The sequence below is a fragment of the Siphateles boraxobius genome, unplaced genomic scaffold, assembly GCF_051911475.1.
Source record: "Siphateles boraxobius isolate OS27281-9 unplaced genomic scaffold, OSU_SipBor_1 1, whole genome shotgun sequence".
Taxonomy (NCBI): Eukaryota; Metazoa; Chordata; class Actinopteri; order Cypriniformes; family Leuciscidae; genus Siphateles; species Siphateles boraxobius.
Genome location: NW_027508699.1, coordinates 29973863 through 29988137, shown reverse-complemented (window position 1 = coordinate 29988137; position 14275 = coordinate 29973863). Strand labels below are relative to the sequence as shown.

The following is a 14275-nucleotide window of genomic DNA, read 5'->3' as shown; positions in this document are numbered from 1 at the left end:
TTTGCTTGTGGTGCAAACTGCCGTCTCTGTCCAGCATGGAGTTTAACCATTGAGTGATCAGTATTACTGTAGTATGAGACAAATAGATTGCTGTTATGTGGTGCCTTTTGAGCTCTGTAAAATAAAAAGTTAATATACCTGTTGAAATTTTAGGAAGTGTCTATTAAAGAGATGAGGATTAAAGTAATTAAATCCATTGCTAATATTTGGTAATGCTTGTGCCATATTTACCCACTAAACAATTGTTTGAAGTGTTAGAACAAAGGAGAAAGCTGAATTTACTAAAACATTCACAAGAAAAAACAATTATTTGTTAGACATTTTCTTAGAGGAAAATGTATGCATTGCACCCAGGGACATGGCAAAATATAAACATTAGCAGCTCAGAGTAGTTATATGATGTAGAAATCCGTCCATATGTTTCGATTTAATTTTTTTTAACCAATGCGAAGCATATGAAAGGGACTTGTAATTCGTAACCATATTCTCTTTTGAGGTGCATTCAAATAACAGCCATTTTTTGTCCTATTGAAAACAACAGTAACGTTACACTTGTGAGAATTTGCTTTCGTCTCTATGAAATAATTAAATAAGGTTCATTCCCCTGTAATCATAAAAGACTGTGATTGGTCTAGTTTGATCCTCGCTGAAAAACGTAACGGCTACTATGTGACAATCAGCTGCACTCTGGAAAAAATAATTTGTGGTGGTTGTCGAATTGGTTGTAGAGAGTGAAGGCTCAAAACAGAAGAACTTTTATTTAAACGTAAGGTGTATAACCAACTAGAGACAACGTGAGTCGCGTTAAGTATTTTTAGGAAAAAGGTTTAATTGTATGAGCTACGAATAAATCTATGATCGGAGTGCGATTAATGTGACTTGTGAATGTAAACAGACAAACGTAACAGAGCACCGATCGAATCGGTCCATTTTTACACTGGCAGCAACTGTCTTTGCTAGTGCAACTCTAATACAAACTTTCTTAAATCAATTTGAATATATATTAAGAATATACAATTTATTGTGTTATGCAATGAAACGCTGGATATTACATATAGCAAATATACCAGAAGTCTCTCCGAGAGGCCTGTGATATGAATGAAACCTCACGTTGGGTTTAACAGCAACACCTTTGTGAACTAGCACCACTTAGCCAGTTAACGTTAGCTGCTGCTAGCTGGCTGAATTGGTAAGCCTATTAATAAACGTTTTTAACTAATCTGGTAACACTTGCGCTGCGTGTGGGATCGTGTAATGAAGTTTACTGGTATTATTCAGCCGAGCAACACATACCATATAAAATTGGACAATACCGAGAACAAGATGTTGTGTTTCTTGCTTCTTTTCTTTTAGTGAATAGTATTTTTTTTCTTAGATGACTTTGTTTTTTGCTTTTTCATTTTTTGCTCTTGGCTTGTTACAAGATCAACCTCTTCTCTGATATCAAAAGACCCAATTTATCTATTTATTTAGTCTTAATATTATCCTCATGGATCTGAATTTTTACTCGGATCTCTCTGACGGGACTGGTCAACATGTTGATTCTGAGTTTATGGAAAACTCGTCTTACAATGGATATGATTCAGTGAACAAGGTAAATCTGACTTTGTGTAGTAAACATCTTTAGTTGAATAGAAAACGTATATTTGTATTTAAATTACAGCATGTCATGTAGTGATCAATACGTCTGAAAGTAAATAATACACCTCTTAACCTCTGTTTATTAGTTTGCAGGTGCCAATGAGTCATACCTGACCATCAGTGGACCTGGTCATCATTTTCTTGAAGTAGTGCTACTTTTGGTCACAATTAACTGGGTTAACTCAATTTTATATATACACACACACATATATATTGTGTGTGTGTGTGTGTTTCTGTGTTATCATTATATTTATGCATTTACTTTTACTTATAGAAAACATTCCATACACCCTGTCTGGGTGATGAAGAGTTTGAAATCCCAATCTCCTTGGATCCAGATTCTGCGCTCACCATAGAGGATGTGGAGGCCCATTTCGGAGAGTTGGCCGAACAGGCTGAGAGCTCAAGGGGTCCTGGAGTTGGAAATAGTCTTGCCAGTAATACTGTAGCAGGGGGGAATGATCCCTCTTTTGCCTCTGCTTTCATGAATCCGTCTTCTCAGGGCATAGAGCACCTGAGTTTGAGTGTGATTAACCAGCCGGGAGGAAGTGCACTACTGAGCTCAACTCTGGGTGTGGTAAGTTTTTTTTATTTTTATTTTTTTTATCAGTGATAATTTATTTTCTTGCTTTCAGCTTGTTAGAATGGGCACTTTAATTGCTGTTAATGTAATCAGATCTTGAGTAAAGTATAGATTGGTACATCAGATAATGATTTTTTTTGTCTTCTTGTCTTGTTTTTTTTTTTGTAGGATCTCGGCCATTCTGTTGGCTCCCATTTTAATAGTTCCTCCTCCATGACCATTGATGTTCCAATAAACGATATGAGCCACAGTCTCTTAGGACACAATCAGCTAACCACCATAGACCATTCAGATCTAAGTGCTCAATTAGGGCTCAGCCTTGGTGGTGGAGCCAAGTCACCTGACCAACCACTGTCAACCACACCATCTCCTGCTGGTTCATTGCAGGATGAAGACATGGAGGACTTCAGACAAGTGAGTATTTCAGTGATGGGCTTGATTTGTGGCACATTTACTTTCTTTTTCCATTTTGCAAGCTATCCCTATTTCTGTTACAGAAAACCATGCTGGTAGACTACTCCTCAGCCTCTGCGACGATCATACCGCACCTCCCCAACTTGACGGGTTCCACCCAGCACTGTTCTGCTCCTCCAGCTGTGGTGAGGAGAGTTGGAGGTAAGCCGGCCATGGTGCCTTTGACCACAGTGGACACGGGAGCAACACTGGGAGGCAAAAAAGGAAAGAAGAAAAAAGATCCCAATGAACCACAGAAGCCAGTGTCAGCCTATGCTCTGTTCTTCAGAGACACCCAGGCAGCCATTAAGGGCCAGAACCCCAATGCCACATTCGGAGAGGTGTCCAAGATAGTGGCATCCATGTGGGATAGCCTGGGAGAAGAGCAAAAACAGGTGGAGTATAGTACTTTGAAGACTGACAATGTTTGCAAAAAGTGCAATGCAATTAAAATATGCACAACTATTCAAAGATTTGGGGGCATTGTTTTTTTTGTTTTTTATTAAATAAATTAATACTTTCATTTACAAATGTTATATATATATATATATATATATATATATATATTACACACACACAGTATCTCACGAAAGTGAGTACACCCCTCACATTTCAGCAAACATTTTAGTACATCTTCTCAAGGGACAAAACTATAGAAATTAAACTTGGATATATTTTAGAGTAGTCAATGTGCTGCTTGTATAGCAGTATATATTTACTGTCCTCTGTAATCCTATATAGGAGGATTATGGCAGTGCAAGATCACAATGGTGTTCACACAAAATATTGACACTTTGGACACAGTTTTGACATGTTCACTTAGGATGTACTCACCTTTGTTGCCAGCTATTTTGACAATAATGGCTGTATGTTGAGTTATTTTCAGAGGACAGTAAATATATACTGGTATACAAGCAGCACATTGACTACTCTAAAATCTATCCACGTTTCATTTCTATAGTATTGTCCCTTGAGAAGATATACTAAAATGTTTGCTGAAATGTGAGGGGTGTACTCACTTTCGTGAGATAATGTATATACACACAAACCGCATGCTGTTCTTTTGAATTTTCTATTTATTAAAGGGGTAATGAATGAATTCTTTCATTTAATCACCCATATGTTGTTCCAAACCTGTATGAATTTCTTTCTTCTGTTGAACACAAAAGATGATATTTTGAAGGTAACTATATTTAATAATTGACTTTCATAGTATTGAATGTATTTTTTTTCCCTACTATGGAAGTTAATGGCCACTGTAAACTGTTTGCTTGCCAACATTCTTCAAAATATCTTATTGTGTTCAACAGAAGAAAGAAACTCATACAGGCTTGGAACAACTTGAGGCTGAGTAAATGATGACAATTTTCATTTTTAGGTGAACTATCCCTTTTAAGAATGAAACAGTTATCATGGTTTCTACAAAAATATTAAGGAGCACAACTGTTTTCAACATTCCATTGGTTGGATAAATAGATTGTCCCACCCCAAATTCACACCACTGGCTTATACTGTATATACTTAAGGTCAATTATTGTAATTGCAATTGTGTAAAAAGACTGAAAAGTCATTAAAAATTGTGTAGACACACATTGTGCTGGAATTGCTTTAGATTTCTAACAGTATTTCATAATTTGACAATGGAGTTGCATTTTATTTTTCAAAATATTCTTTCAAAATATTAAAATAATTAATATAACTGTTAAGGAATTGAATCTGAAAATGGTACATTCAGTACATTTTCATTCATTTTTTATTTTTATGAACTTTTGCAGGTTTACAAGAGGAAAACCGAGGCAGCTAAGAAAGATTATCTGAAAGCTTTAGCAGCCTACAGAGCAAATCAACTCTCAAGAGTGAGTGAATTGTTTCTAGTTCTTCTTTTGTGAGTTGTTTTTTATTTGCTTTCTTATATTATACCTGCTTTCCTTTATTTCTTATCCAGCCATCTTCTGAGGTGGAGGATAGCGCTCCTTCCACTCCTCCCTCTGTCCCCTGTCCTGCACCCATCATTCCTGCTCCTGCTGCCCCTGCCCGTCCACGCCTGACCCCCATCCCTGAGCAGAACACCATCACCAATATCTGTGCATCCAATATTATCCTTGACCTGCCTCAAGTCACCACCCGTTCCCGCACGGGTTCTCTACCCTTGGCCATCGGCCAGCCCCTAACCCCTAACCCCAGCCCGACTCCCACTGTCACAAAAATCATCATCTCCAAACAGATGCTGCAGGGAGGTTCTCAGCTCCACCAGATCCCCACGTCCATGGTGACTGTGATTCCGGCTGGAGTACGAGCCGTGCATCCGGCTTCTGCTGGACGACAGCCTCCACCACTGCAGCAGATGCAGGGCACCCCACCTCCGCCACGTCTGCAACAGATGGTACAAACCCAAGCCCCGCCGCCTCTTCAGGCCAAACCCCGTGGAGGGGCAGGAAGTTCTGTGGCTGTCACTGCTACGCCTCCACCGCCTCTTCAGATAAAGATTGTGCCCGCTTCAATACACTCTGACCTGTCCACGCCAATTATTGTTACTACAGCAACAAGTGCCAATCCTGTTATTTCCTCATCCACCATCTCAGCCTTAGCACATCCTGCCCCTGTTGAGGTGAAAGTGGAAGAGCCCAAAGAGGAGTTGGCCACTGGGGCGGATGAGGCTCTGACGGAGGAACCCGAAGAGGTTTGTTTTTTCAATAATTAACATCAACAGAGCTACTGTGGTTACTCTTTATTTCAAGATGTCCCTGTTACAGTGTAATTATAACAGTTAAGTAATGAGTAATATAAAAGGGATAAAATTATTTCATTAATTACTCGCCCTCATGTCATTCCAAATCTGTAAGACTTTAGTTCATCCTCGGAACACAAACGAACATCTTTATGATGAAATCTCAGTGCTTTCTGTCCCTCCATTGACAGCTACGCAACTACCACTTTGACGCTTTTGAAGATTCTAACTGAAGTCTGACACTGTTTTTATGCTTAATACTATAAATGTGCTCTATTTAACCTAAGTGCTATATAATTTAATGTGACATGAGTTGAATAGTGTGGAATTGCAGAGCTTCTGCAAACATATCCACATCGCTATGATCAGATACTTTCTTAACTGTTTTCTCGCCGCTGTCATTTTTATTTTTTATTTTGTTATTGTATTTACATATTAATCTATGTTCACTACCAGTATACCGCTGTGCTGGTATTTCAAACTTCTTTTTATCACTAAGCAAAGAACAAACAAGAACTACTAGAGATCTAACACAAGTACACAGCAAAGTTATTCAGTGTGCAAATCTGCTTGTTTTATCCTGCTTTTTCAGATGGAGATGGAGGTAAATGTTGCTCCTGCGGTCTCCTCTTCCACTCCTCCTGTGAACCTCTGTGTTCGCGCTGGATGCACAAACCTGGCTGTGGACAGTCGAGACTGGGATAAGGAGTATTGCAGCAATGAATGTGTGGCCACACACTGCAGGTGTGTTTTTTTTTTGTTGTTGTTTTTTTTAGGTGCTTTTTTTTTTTTTTTTTTTTTTTTTTCAGATTCCATTTACTAACCGTCCCTATTTTTACTTTCTTAACAGGGATATTTTCATGGCCTGGTGTTCAATCAAGAGCCAGAACTCGGCCACTGTCAAATAAATGAAACAAAATCCTCCTGATTCTGGGTCTTAGCATGCCTGGATGTGTCTTTTATAATAACACAACAGAATTTTACTGGAATTACTAGTGAAAGTTTAGTGTTTTTGTTGTAAATATCTAAGGCATGAAAATGGCAGTGAAAAAATCATTCTATGAAAGGACAAATTATGTCTTTGTTACAACTGTTGATGAATATCAATATGTTTTGACAATTGTTTTCCTAGTTGAAACTGTCAGAAAAGGACGTACAGTGAATAATGTTTTTCTTCTTTGTCTTGTATTGTTTCCACTCAGTTTTGGGCCATTGGTTTATTTTATTTTTTTATGTATGTTACTAGTTAATGTGTTAAAGTGAGACAAATCTGAACCATTGTATTATTTTCAAATGCATTCATTTTGATTATGTTGACAAATTTAAGAGTATTAGTGCACCTCAAACAGTAATGCAATCAGTCTGCAATTCTATTATATTTTCAGTTTTCTTGTGTTGTACTGACAATGTCTTAGATCAGTGTTCACAAGTGCTCTTGTGTAAAATCTTTTTGCCTTAGTTATGAGGTTTTGCTGACTTTTTTAGATTGTGTTACAGAAATTACTCAAGTATTAATAAAAGGCAGCCAAAATGGATTAAGTTTCAGAATTCATTGCAAACGTACCCCTTTTAATGTGACACTCAAATGATTGTCTGTGCACTACAAAAACTGCAGAAGTCCCTGCTTTGCCCTGCTGGTAGAAACATAGGCTATATTATTTTATTATAAATGTCTGACAAGTATGTAGTCAATTTAGTTTGTAAGAATTTTGAATCTGAAAAACATAAATGTGGCTGAATAGAGAGCACTTTTACAAGTCGCAAGCTTTAAAAAAAAAAATCAGTAACAAAATATGGCATTTCTTGGCCATGTTCAAGGATGTATTATACGACATTCACAATTTTTTTTGTCCCCTTTAATTTAAAAAGTACCCCCTGAGATTTAAAAAAATGTTTGAAATGTATAATAAAAAAAAAAAATATATATATATATATATATATTATATATAATGAGCGACTACATAATGAATCGGTATTTTTGTCTTATCTAGAATCACTACGGTACACCTATAAGTGTTTATATTCTGACCATTTTAGACTGGTTCAGGTCAGCAGCGCTGCGGAGTAGCCCAGTACCTGCGTGACTCATCTTAAACAGAGATGAGTAGTTCCGGTTTCATGCAGTTCTGTATATTAACCGCTAGAACGCCAAAAGTTACGGACTGCCGCTTTAAATTAAACTTTTGACGATTTGATTATTTGCTTTCAACAACTCCTGAAGTCCCACTAGCAACCCCATTTCGGGAAACCCTGATCTTGCACAACAACTGATCTAGGTTACTTTTAAAGAAGGCTGAAAATATAAATTTGCTTAAAAATGTGTAGTGTTTCTACAAAAGTATTTGTCCTTTCAACAGCCCCAAAAAATGTTTTTATTGTCATCTCTTCTATAAAATACTCTCAAAGATTACTGCAAAGTCCAAGGAAACATTTGCATCTCCCAGTCCATAAGAAAAACAAGGTTTGGTTGGAAAATTCACTGGCATGTTTTTACATTGAACTGCTCAAACTTTTGTTATTGGACATGTGGAATAATTTGTATGTCTTTAGTAAAGTTTCTCAATTGACTGCAGCTCTTGGAAATCATTGTTCATAATCTTTCTATTGAGTTATATTCTCCAGCAGCAAGAAAATACATATATATATGCTTGAGCTTTTTAACAAAAACAACCCGTTAAACAAAGATATGAGGTTATTGTTTATTCAAAAAGAAACTATATAGGTTTGTCATAATGGTTATGAGGAAGAGGAATGGTTAAAAAAGGATGTATAGCAAAAGCTAAGGTTGAAACAATTTCTTTAGTTTGCTATAAACTCACAAATCTTAGCTACTACAAATGTTACTACATGTTTTTAATATCGAACTAAAATCAAGTGATTGACAGCGTAAGGTTTTTGTACAAAAAAAGGTAAAGATAAAACAACAAAAAAAGCATGTTTATAAAATAGTCTCTCTGATAAATGTTTGCTTGGTCCATACAAAGAGATCACATCAAATGTTAAAAAGTACAAGTAAAAGAAAGTGGAAATGGGAGCAAAATGGTGACTAACAGCATTTTAGCTCAAAGTGAGCAAAGCGTGCTAAACAAGTAGTTAACAATACTCTAAAGTATGTTGCTTTACAAATTATTACAAGGACATATAAACCCCTGTGAATCCTGCAGCATCCAATTATCTCCAGTGTTCAACCACACACACAAATCCTCTTGTTAAAAAGGTCCAGATTGTTAAAAAGTCATCTTTACATATAAAAGAGTTTAAAAGCATCATATAAGTATGATAAGTATTTACAGCAAGCAATAATTAGTCAAATCTGTTTGTGTTGGACTGCAGGACTGAACCCTCTAATGCCCTGGATATTTTACATTTAGTGGCATGAAACTACTGGAAAACAAATCTTGTTTTTCAAAGACGTGTATATGATTAGTACAGAAGAAAACTGTCCACAAACAATCCTAATCAACATGAGAAAAACATTTACAATGTGAGATCAAGGAGAAAAAAAATGAAACCTGAAGACATAAAATGAGTCACCCCAATGTTCCTATATCCTGCCTGCTATTGTGCGTCAACTTGGGTGCTAGATTTACTGGCTAGATCCAGTGGTTCTGATGCGAGGTAGAAATATGGCGCTTGGTTTAGGCCACACAAAACATTTGTTCTGTTACTGAAGAGTTCGAAAGCTAACTGGCACCGAATGAGTGAGTCTGTGTTTCTCAAGGTTTTTGAGGATCCTAAAACCCTTCGAGCACAGGTTGCAAATGAAGGGCTTTTCACCAGAGTGAAAGCGCAGGTGAGCCTTGAGATTGTTTTTGAGACGGAAGCCTTTCATGCAGTGTGGGCAGACGTGAGGTCTCTCTCCAGTGTGGAAGCGCTCGTGCCTTCGCAAGCTTTTCCGCAGGGCAAATGTCTTTTTACACTTTCTGCAGGAATACGGCTTTTCGCCTGTATGAAAGCGCTCGTGACGCTTTAGGATCTTCTTGCGTTTGAACTTTTTGCCGCAGATCTTGCAGGCATGAGCATGCCCTTGTGAGAGGACTCCCTGCAGGCGCCAAATGCCGTTCCCGCAGTCTTTAAAGCAGCACAGCCGACGTCCCGTATGGACACGCTGGTGGGCTCGTAGATCTTTGGGTGTAGAGAAGCATTTTTTGCTGGTTCCATTCGCCCTCTGCACACTTGACAGCATCAGTAGGTTCACAAGTTGCACAGAACAAGGCCGTAACAGTTTGCAATCGAAAGGCGTTTGGCTCAGCTCGAAACGCACCTTCTTTGCATTCAAAGCACTATTACCTGATGCCTGGCTGAGTTCAGTGTCCTCCACTAGGGTTTTGCTGGATTGAGGAGGTTCTATGTGAGGTGACCTTTCTACAGACAGCGAAGAATTTACTTCCATAAGGCCATGGTCCCACTGGTTTATACTGTCAATGGAAAGTTCAGCACTGGGAATGTTACCTAGAACAGAGCTGAATAGATGAGACTCTGGATCTATTATAGAGTGTGAAGATGTTTCCTCAAGAGTATCAAGTCCTTGAAGACCTAATAGACCACAAAAATGCATAAAAAGGAAGAAATTTGTTTTCATTCTGTAGTAATTTGAGATTTTTTTGTAAAACTGTCAAAGTTTGTTTAATATTTTTCTAAATAAAGCATTTACTTTTTTTGAGAATCAGTTTATTTCTGGATAGATTAGGAAGAAAAATGGCATTTTATATATTCAGCTTATGCAGTTAAATATAAAGGATTATGAATCAAGCTGGTCTAGTTTCTTTATACCATTTTCCTGAATTGTCTCTGGTTTCTTCAAGTTATCTGTCCATGGGGTGTCATGAATTAAGCCGTCTCCTCTCCCCACTCCAATCTCCTGAAAAAGAGTAAACAATATATGACTTGGTCAATAAGGTAAAATAAATAGAATTTCTGCAAATATTTGGTGCATTATATTTCAGCATTTAAATTCATATTAATATCTATTTGTTCTCTAGGTCAGTTTTAGTAAGGGAACTGCAGGGGGTTTGTGAGTAAATGGAAAGCTAATAGTTAATTATACCAAAATTATCCAATATAACATTAAAATAAATGGGGTTGCAAGATAATTGCAATATAGCTGTGATTTAATTAAATAACTGTATAGTCTCATGCGCTGAAGTACTTCAGATTGAAAACACTGGCAGCTTGTGATCTAGTGTTTTCAGCATCTCCGACCAGCTCGATTTACTTTATTTACAGTCGCATAATTTCCAACATTTATTTTAGGACAAATGTCTACAGCATTTCCCTAGTTTACTACCAAAATAAAAGCTTGAGCATTCATAATGTTAAATAGCTTGAGGGTTTGAACTTTGAAAGTGAATATATATTTTTTTATCTTTTATTTATAATTGTTTTATAAGACAAATATTACTATTGTAACTTAGAGTAAAATAAATTATTATAATTAGCAAATATACATTTATTTCACAGTACAATCTCAATTTACAACAGTAATATATTTCTGTCTTCATTTAATAATAATATTACATTTGATTGGGTTTCCCAAAACACTAGTCTGAATGTGGACTATCACAACTACAATTTCAAGTTTAGTCAAACACTTACTAAAAAAAAATACAATATCTTTAAAATGCAAAATGAACATTATTTCAACAAATTCTAGTTGATAGAAATCGAATAAGACAAAGTCAAAAATCAGCGCCACCTACAGTTTCTTTGAAGATTGTGCATGGAAGGTCAACCATGCATTGCAAATCCACTGCTTCTGGAGACTCCTTGCAGAGACTTTCAGATGGAGAAAGCCCCTCCTCTCCTATGGAATCCTGCAGATAAATCCTGTCTTTCTCAGTGGACACACAGAGATCTGAATAGGGTTTCGGGGTGGGAGAGAACACAACATATTGCAATTTAGAAACACTATGTCTGTGTCTGTGTCTATTACAGTACTGCTAGTTTTCTAAATGCCCATTATTTGGGATCTTACGAGCACATTGTCAATCATTTGAACTTTTACGTTTGAAAGAAGCAGAAGTCTGAGAACCAGCTCAATTTTGCATGGACAGGTGAATAAAAACCGTTCATAAAAACAGGCTCATAAAATATTATGATTATAAGTTCTTATTTTATGACAAGACACAGGAACAACAAACTGCATTGTTTGCATTAAAACCAAGCAAGGTGGACTTCAACCTTGAAATATCAATCAGCACTACTGCTGCAACTACTTTTCAAAATATGGTATTGTAATAATTTTAACCATTTTAACATTTATTCCTTACAACTAAATAGTATTTATTTTTATGTTAGGGTACTATTATTTTTACAATTCAACACAAACTGTGCACATCTAACAGGCAAAAAAAAAAAAACGCTCAATGGGTGCTCAACACAAAAAAAGGTTAAAAAAAACAAAGAAAGGAAACCACTCCATTATCTATTGTTTTTTTTTAACCAATTAAAATATCAACTTTTCCGTTTCAATATTTAACTATTCATTAGCTAGCAGTACTTATTCCAAATATTGACTCGTATCTATTGATTTAGACACTATTTGCTCATGTCTTTCAGTTTAGAGTACATCGTCAGATCACGAATAGACTGAATAAATATAGACAATTAGACATACTTAAAAGATATAGTGTGTTCAGACGTGTCTCGCAGTTTTTCTACAACAAATCAATATACATTTACTTAATTCAAGTACTTCTCTTCATTGCTGTATCATTAATAATATGTAATATCACTAGAAATGTTATTGCAAATATATCATGTTCTGCAGGTTATATGTTTGGTGTACAGTAAACAGTTTTATTATAAACAGTAATTATGTTTTAGTACTTTTATTTTATAGCCTGTTAAATTTTAACCAAATACGAAACTCTACTGGTATAGAGACTAATAGCAGAAGAGGATGAAAGTATACGAGTAGTATCTATAACTAAACTACAATATACTAAAAAGTATAAAATTAAGTACCGGCGGTAACATAAAAACAGATAAATCGTTTTAAAGCAATGTATATTAAAACGGCTTGCCATATACGACAGCCTTCTTCCGGTCTACTCCTGTTGAATTCAACAAATGTGGAAGTAAACCCAAGCTACATGCACACAGCTAGAGAAGTGGCTGTTGTTTACGCAAAAACATACCATGATGGTTGGACAGCAGTGTCTCTCCCACTTGCACACCGACGCTACAAACCATCTTGTCCGAAAGATTAGTCAATGCACTTTCCATATGAGCCCTGATGTCAGGGACAAACACCAGATCTTCTTTAATCTGAGCTTCTCTGTCGACCGTGCAGCCATGGGAATCCAATGCGCGTCCTTCGAAAACTTTCGTTATCTCCACGACGGCCACCTTCAGTAACACCTCCATAACGGCCGCAACCTCTGCTTGAAACCTGGACACGGACTGGGACATTTTGCTCTCGGTCTGAACATGCAAAATCTAAGTTATAATGCATAAACAAACGGATCGGTCGTGCAGTCGTTTGTGGTCACTATCCACATGGCTAAGATGGAAGTAATGGGCGTGTCTGCTGACATTCCACAATGACGTAGCACGTATTAATACTGGTGGCGCCAAATCCTGACATCGCTTTACATAGGAATGTTGATTGAAAAAATGTTGTCATATGATGGTATGGATCATTTGGTTGTTTGCTAGAGTATCTATTTTTTAATGTTTGCATTTTGTTGAAATGCATGTTAAAGCCATATTTAGCTTCACGGAATACTATGTGGCCAGAGTGACAATAAACCAAACAATTAATATAATTCGAGTTTAGTTGAATTGTAGATGGTTTTAATACATGGCACATTTCCCAAACCTTTTGATGTTCTGTGAAAAATGAGCCACATAGGCTATCCTATGTTTTTGTTGTAAAGCCAATTTGATATTTTTGATAAACTAATAAAAAATAAAAACTATGGGCTTCATTACCTATATAGATAAAATGAAACATCAATGTGTGTACCCCATGTCAAAGGACTGTATCCACCAATTAAAGTCATACAGCAACATCAATTATTTTATATACAAAACACATTAATACACATACATAAATTAAATTGCATATTTTATCTTTTTTTATAATGTTTATATAAAAAATGACAAAATTACACGCATCAGGTATTTAAAGTTGTGATGAAACAGAAGTAGCAGAAGATAATTTCTTCTGTATTGTGATAAAGGCCTACATAAAGTATAATGGATTATTGTAAAAAGGAAAAATGCAGGGCAGGGACTTGGTTCTATGGGTCAGTTATTATTGGATTTTGTGATGTGGGGATTGCACCAAAAAAAGGGAGGCAGATGAACGCAAGCTTGCCAAGGTGGGGTTTAAGCGGACTAAATGATTGGAGAAGTCCTGCATGTGTCACCAGAGAGAAGTTTTCACCCGAAGATCCAGTTATGTAATTTTGATTAAACATTACAAGGTCAAAAAAATAAATATATCCCAATAAGATTTATAACATGCATTTAGAAAATAAATACATTTTAATTTCCTGTCAACTTAAAGCAATAGTTCACTTAAAAATCAAAATTCTGTCATCATTTAACTCACCCTCAAGTTGTTTCAAACCTGTATGAATTTCTTTCTTCTAGGAAAAATCTTACTCTGGAAGTCAATGGGGTTCATCAACTGTTTGGTTACCGACGTTCTTCAAAATATCTTCTTTTGTGTTCAGCAGAAGAAAGAAATTCATAAAGGTTTGAAACACTTGGGAGTGAGTAAATGATGACAGAATTTTCATTTTTAAGTGAACAATTCCTTTAAGCAGTAAAATGAATACAAAATAAGACAGCTAATATAAAAAAGCCCTCCAAAAGATTACTTGTTTTACTGACCTTTTGTTGAAAAAGGAAAAAAAAAT

The 14275-nt window shown here is 36.3% G+C and overlaps 2 protein-coding genes across 3 annotated transcripts; one reads left to right on the top strand and one right to left on the bottom strand.

The window, feature by feature from the left end:
* The first annotated feature begins 712 nt into the window (after nucleotides 1–712).
* On the top strand, nucleotides 713–6940 carry tox4a (TOX high mobility group box family member 4 a). 2 transcript variants are annotated; one of them, XM_077232608.1, is made up of 10 exons: nucleotides 713–794; nucleotides 1474–1594; nucleotides 1728–1787; nucleotides 1916–2218; nucleotides 2393–2638; nucleotides 2722–3072; nucleotides 4453–4533; nucleotides 4623–5357; nucleotides 5998–6149; nucleotides 6256–6940. In XM_077232608.1, the coding sequence occupies exons 2-10, from the start codon at nucleotides 1490–1492 to the stop codon at nucleotides 6311–6313; spliced, it is 2091 nt and encodes a 696-aa protein (XP_077088723.1). In that variant the 5' UTR covers nucleotides 713–794; nucleotides 1474–1489; the 3' UTR covers nucleotides 6314–6940. The 2 variants fall into 2 exon arrangements, with proteins under 2 accessions (XP_077088723.1, XP_077088713.1); XM_077232598.1 differs by lacking the exon at nucleotides 713–794 and having other exon boundaries at nucleotides 898–1594.
* Nucleotides 6941–8092: 1152 nt separating this feature from the next.
* Nucleotides 8093–12935, bottom strand: LOC143740614 (uncharacterized). Its single transcript, XM_077232584.1, has 4 exons — nucleotides 12545–12935; nucleotides 11105–11259; nucleotides 10179–10266; nucleotides 8093–9941 (listed from the first exon to the last, which is right to left on the bottom strand). The coding sequence occupies exons 1-4, from the start codon at nucleotides 12816–12818 to the stop codon at nucleotides 9070–9072; spliced, it is 1389 nt and encodes a 462-aa protein (XP_077088699.1). The 5' UTR covers nucleotides 12819–12935; the 3' UTR covers nucleotides 8093–9069.
* Nucleotides 12936–14275: the final 1340 nt, after the last annotated feature.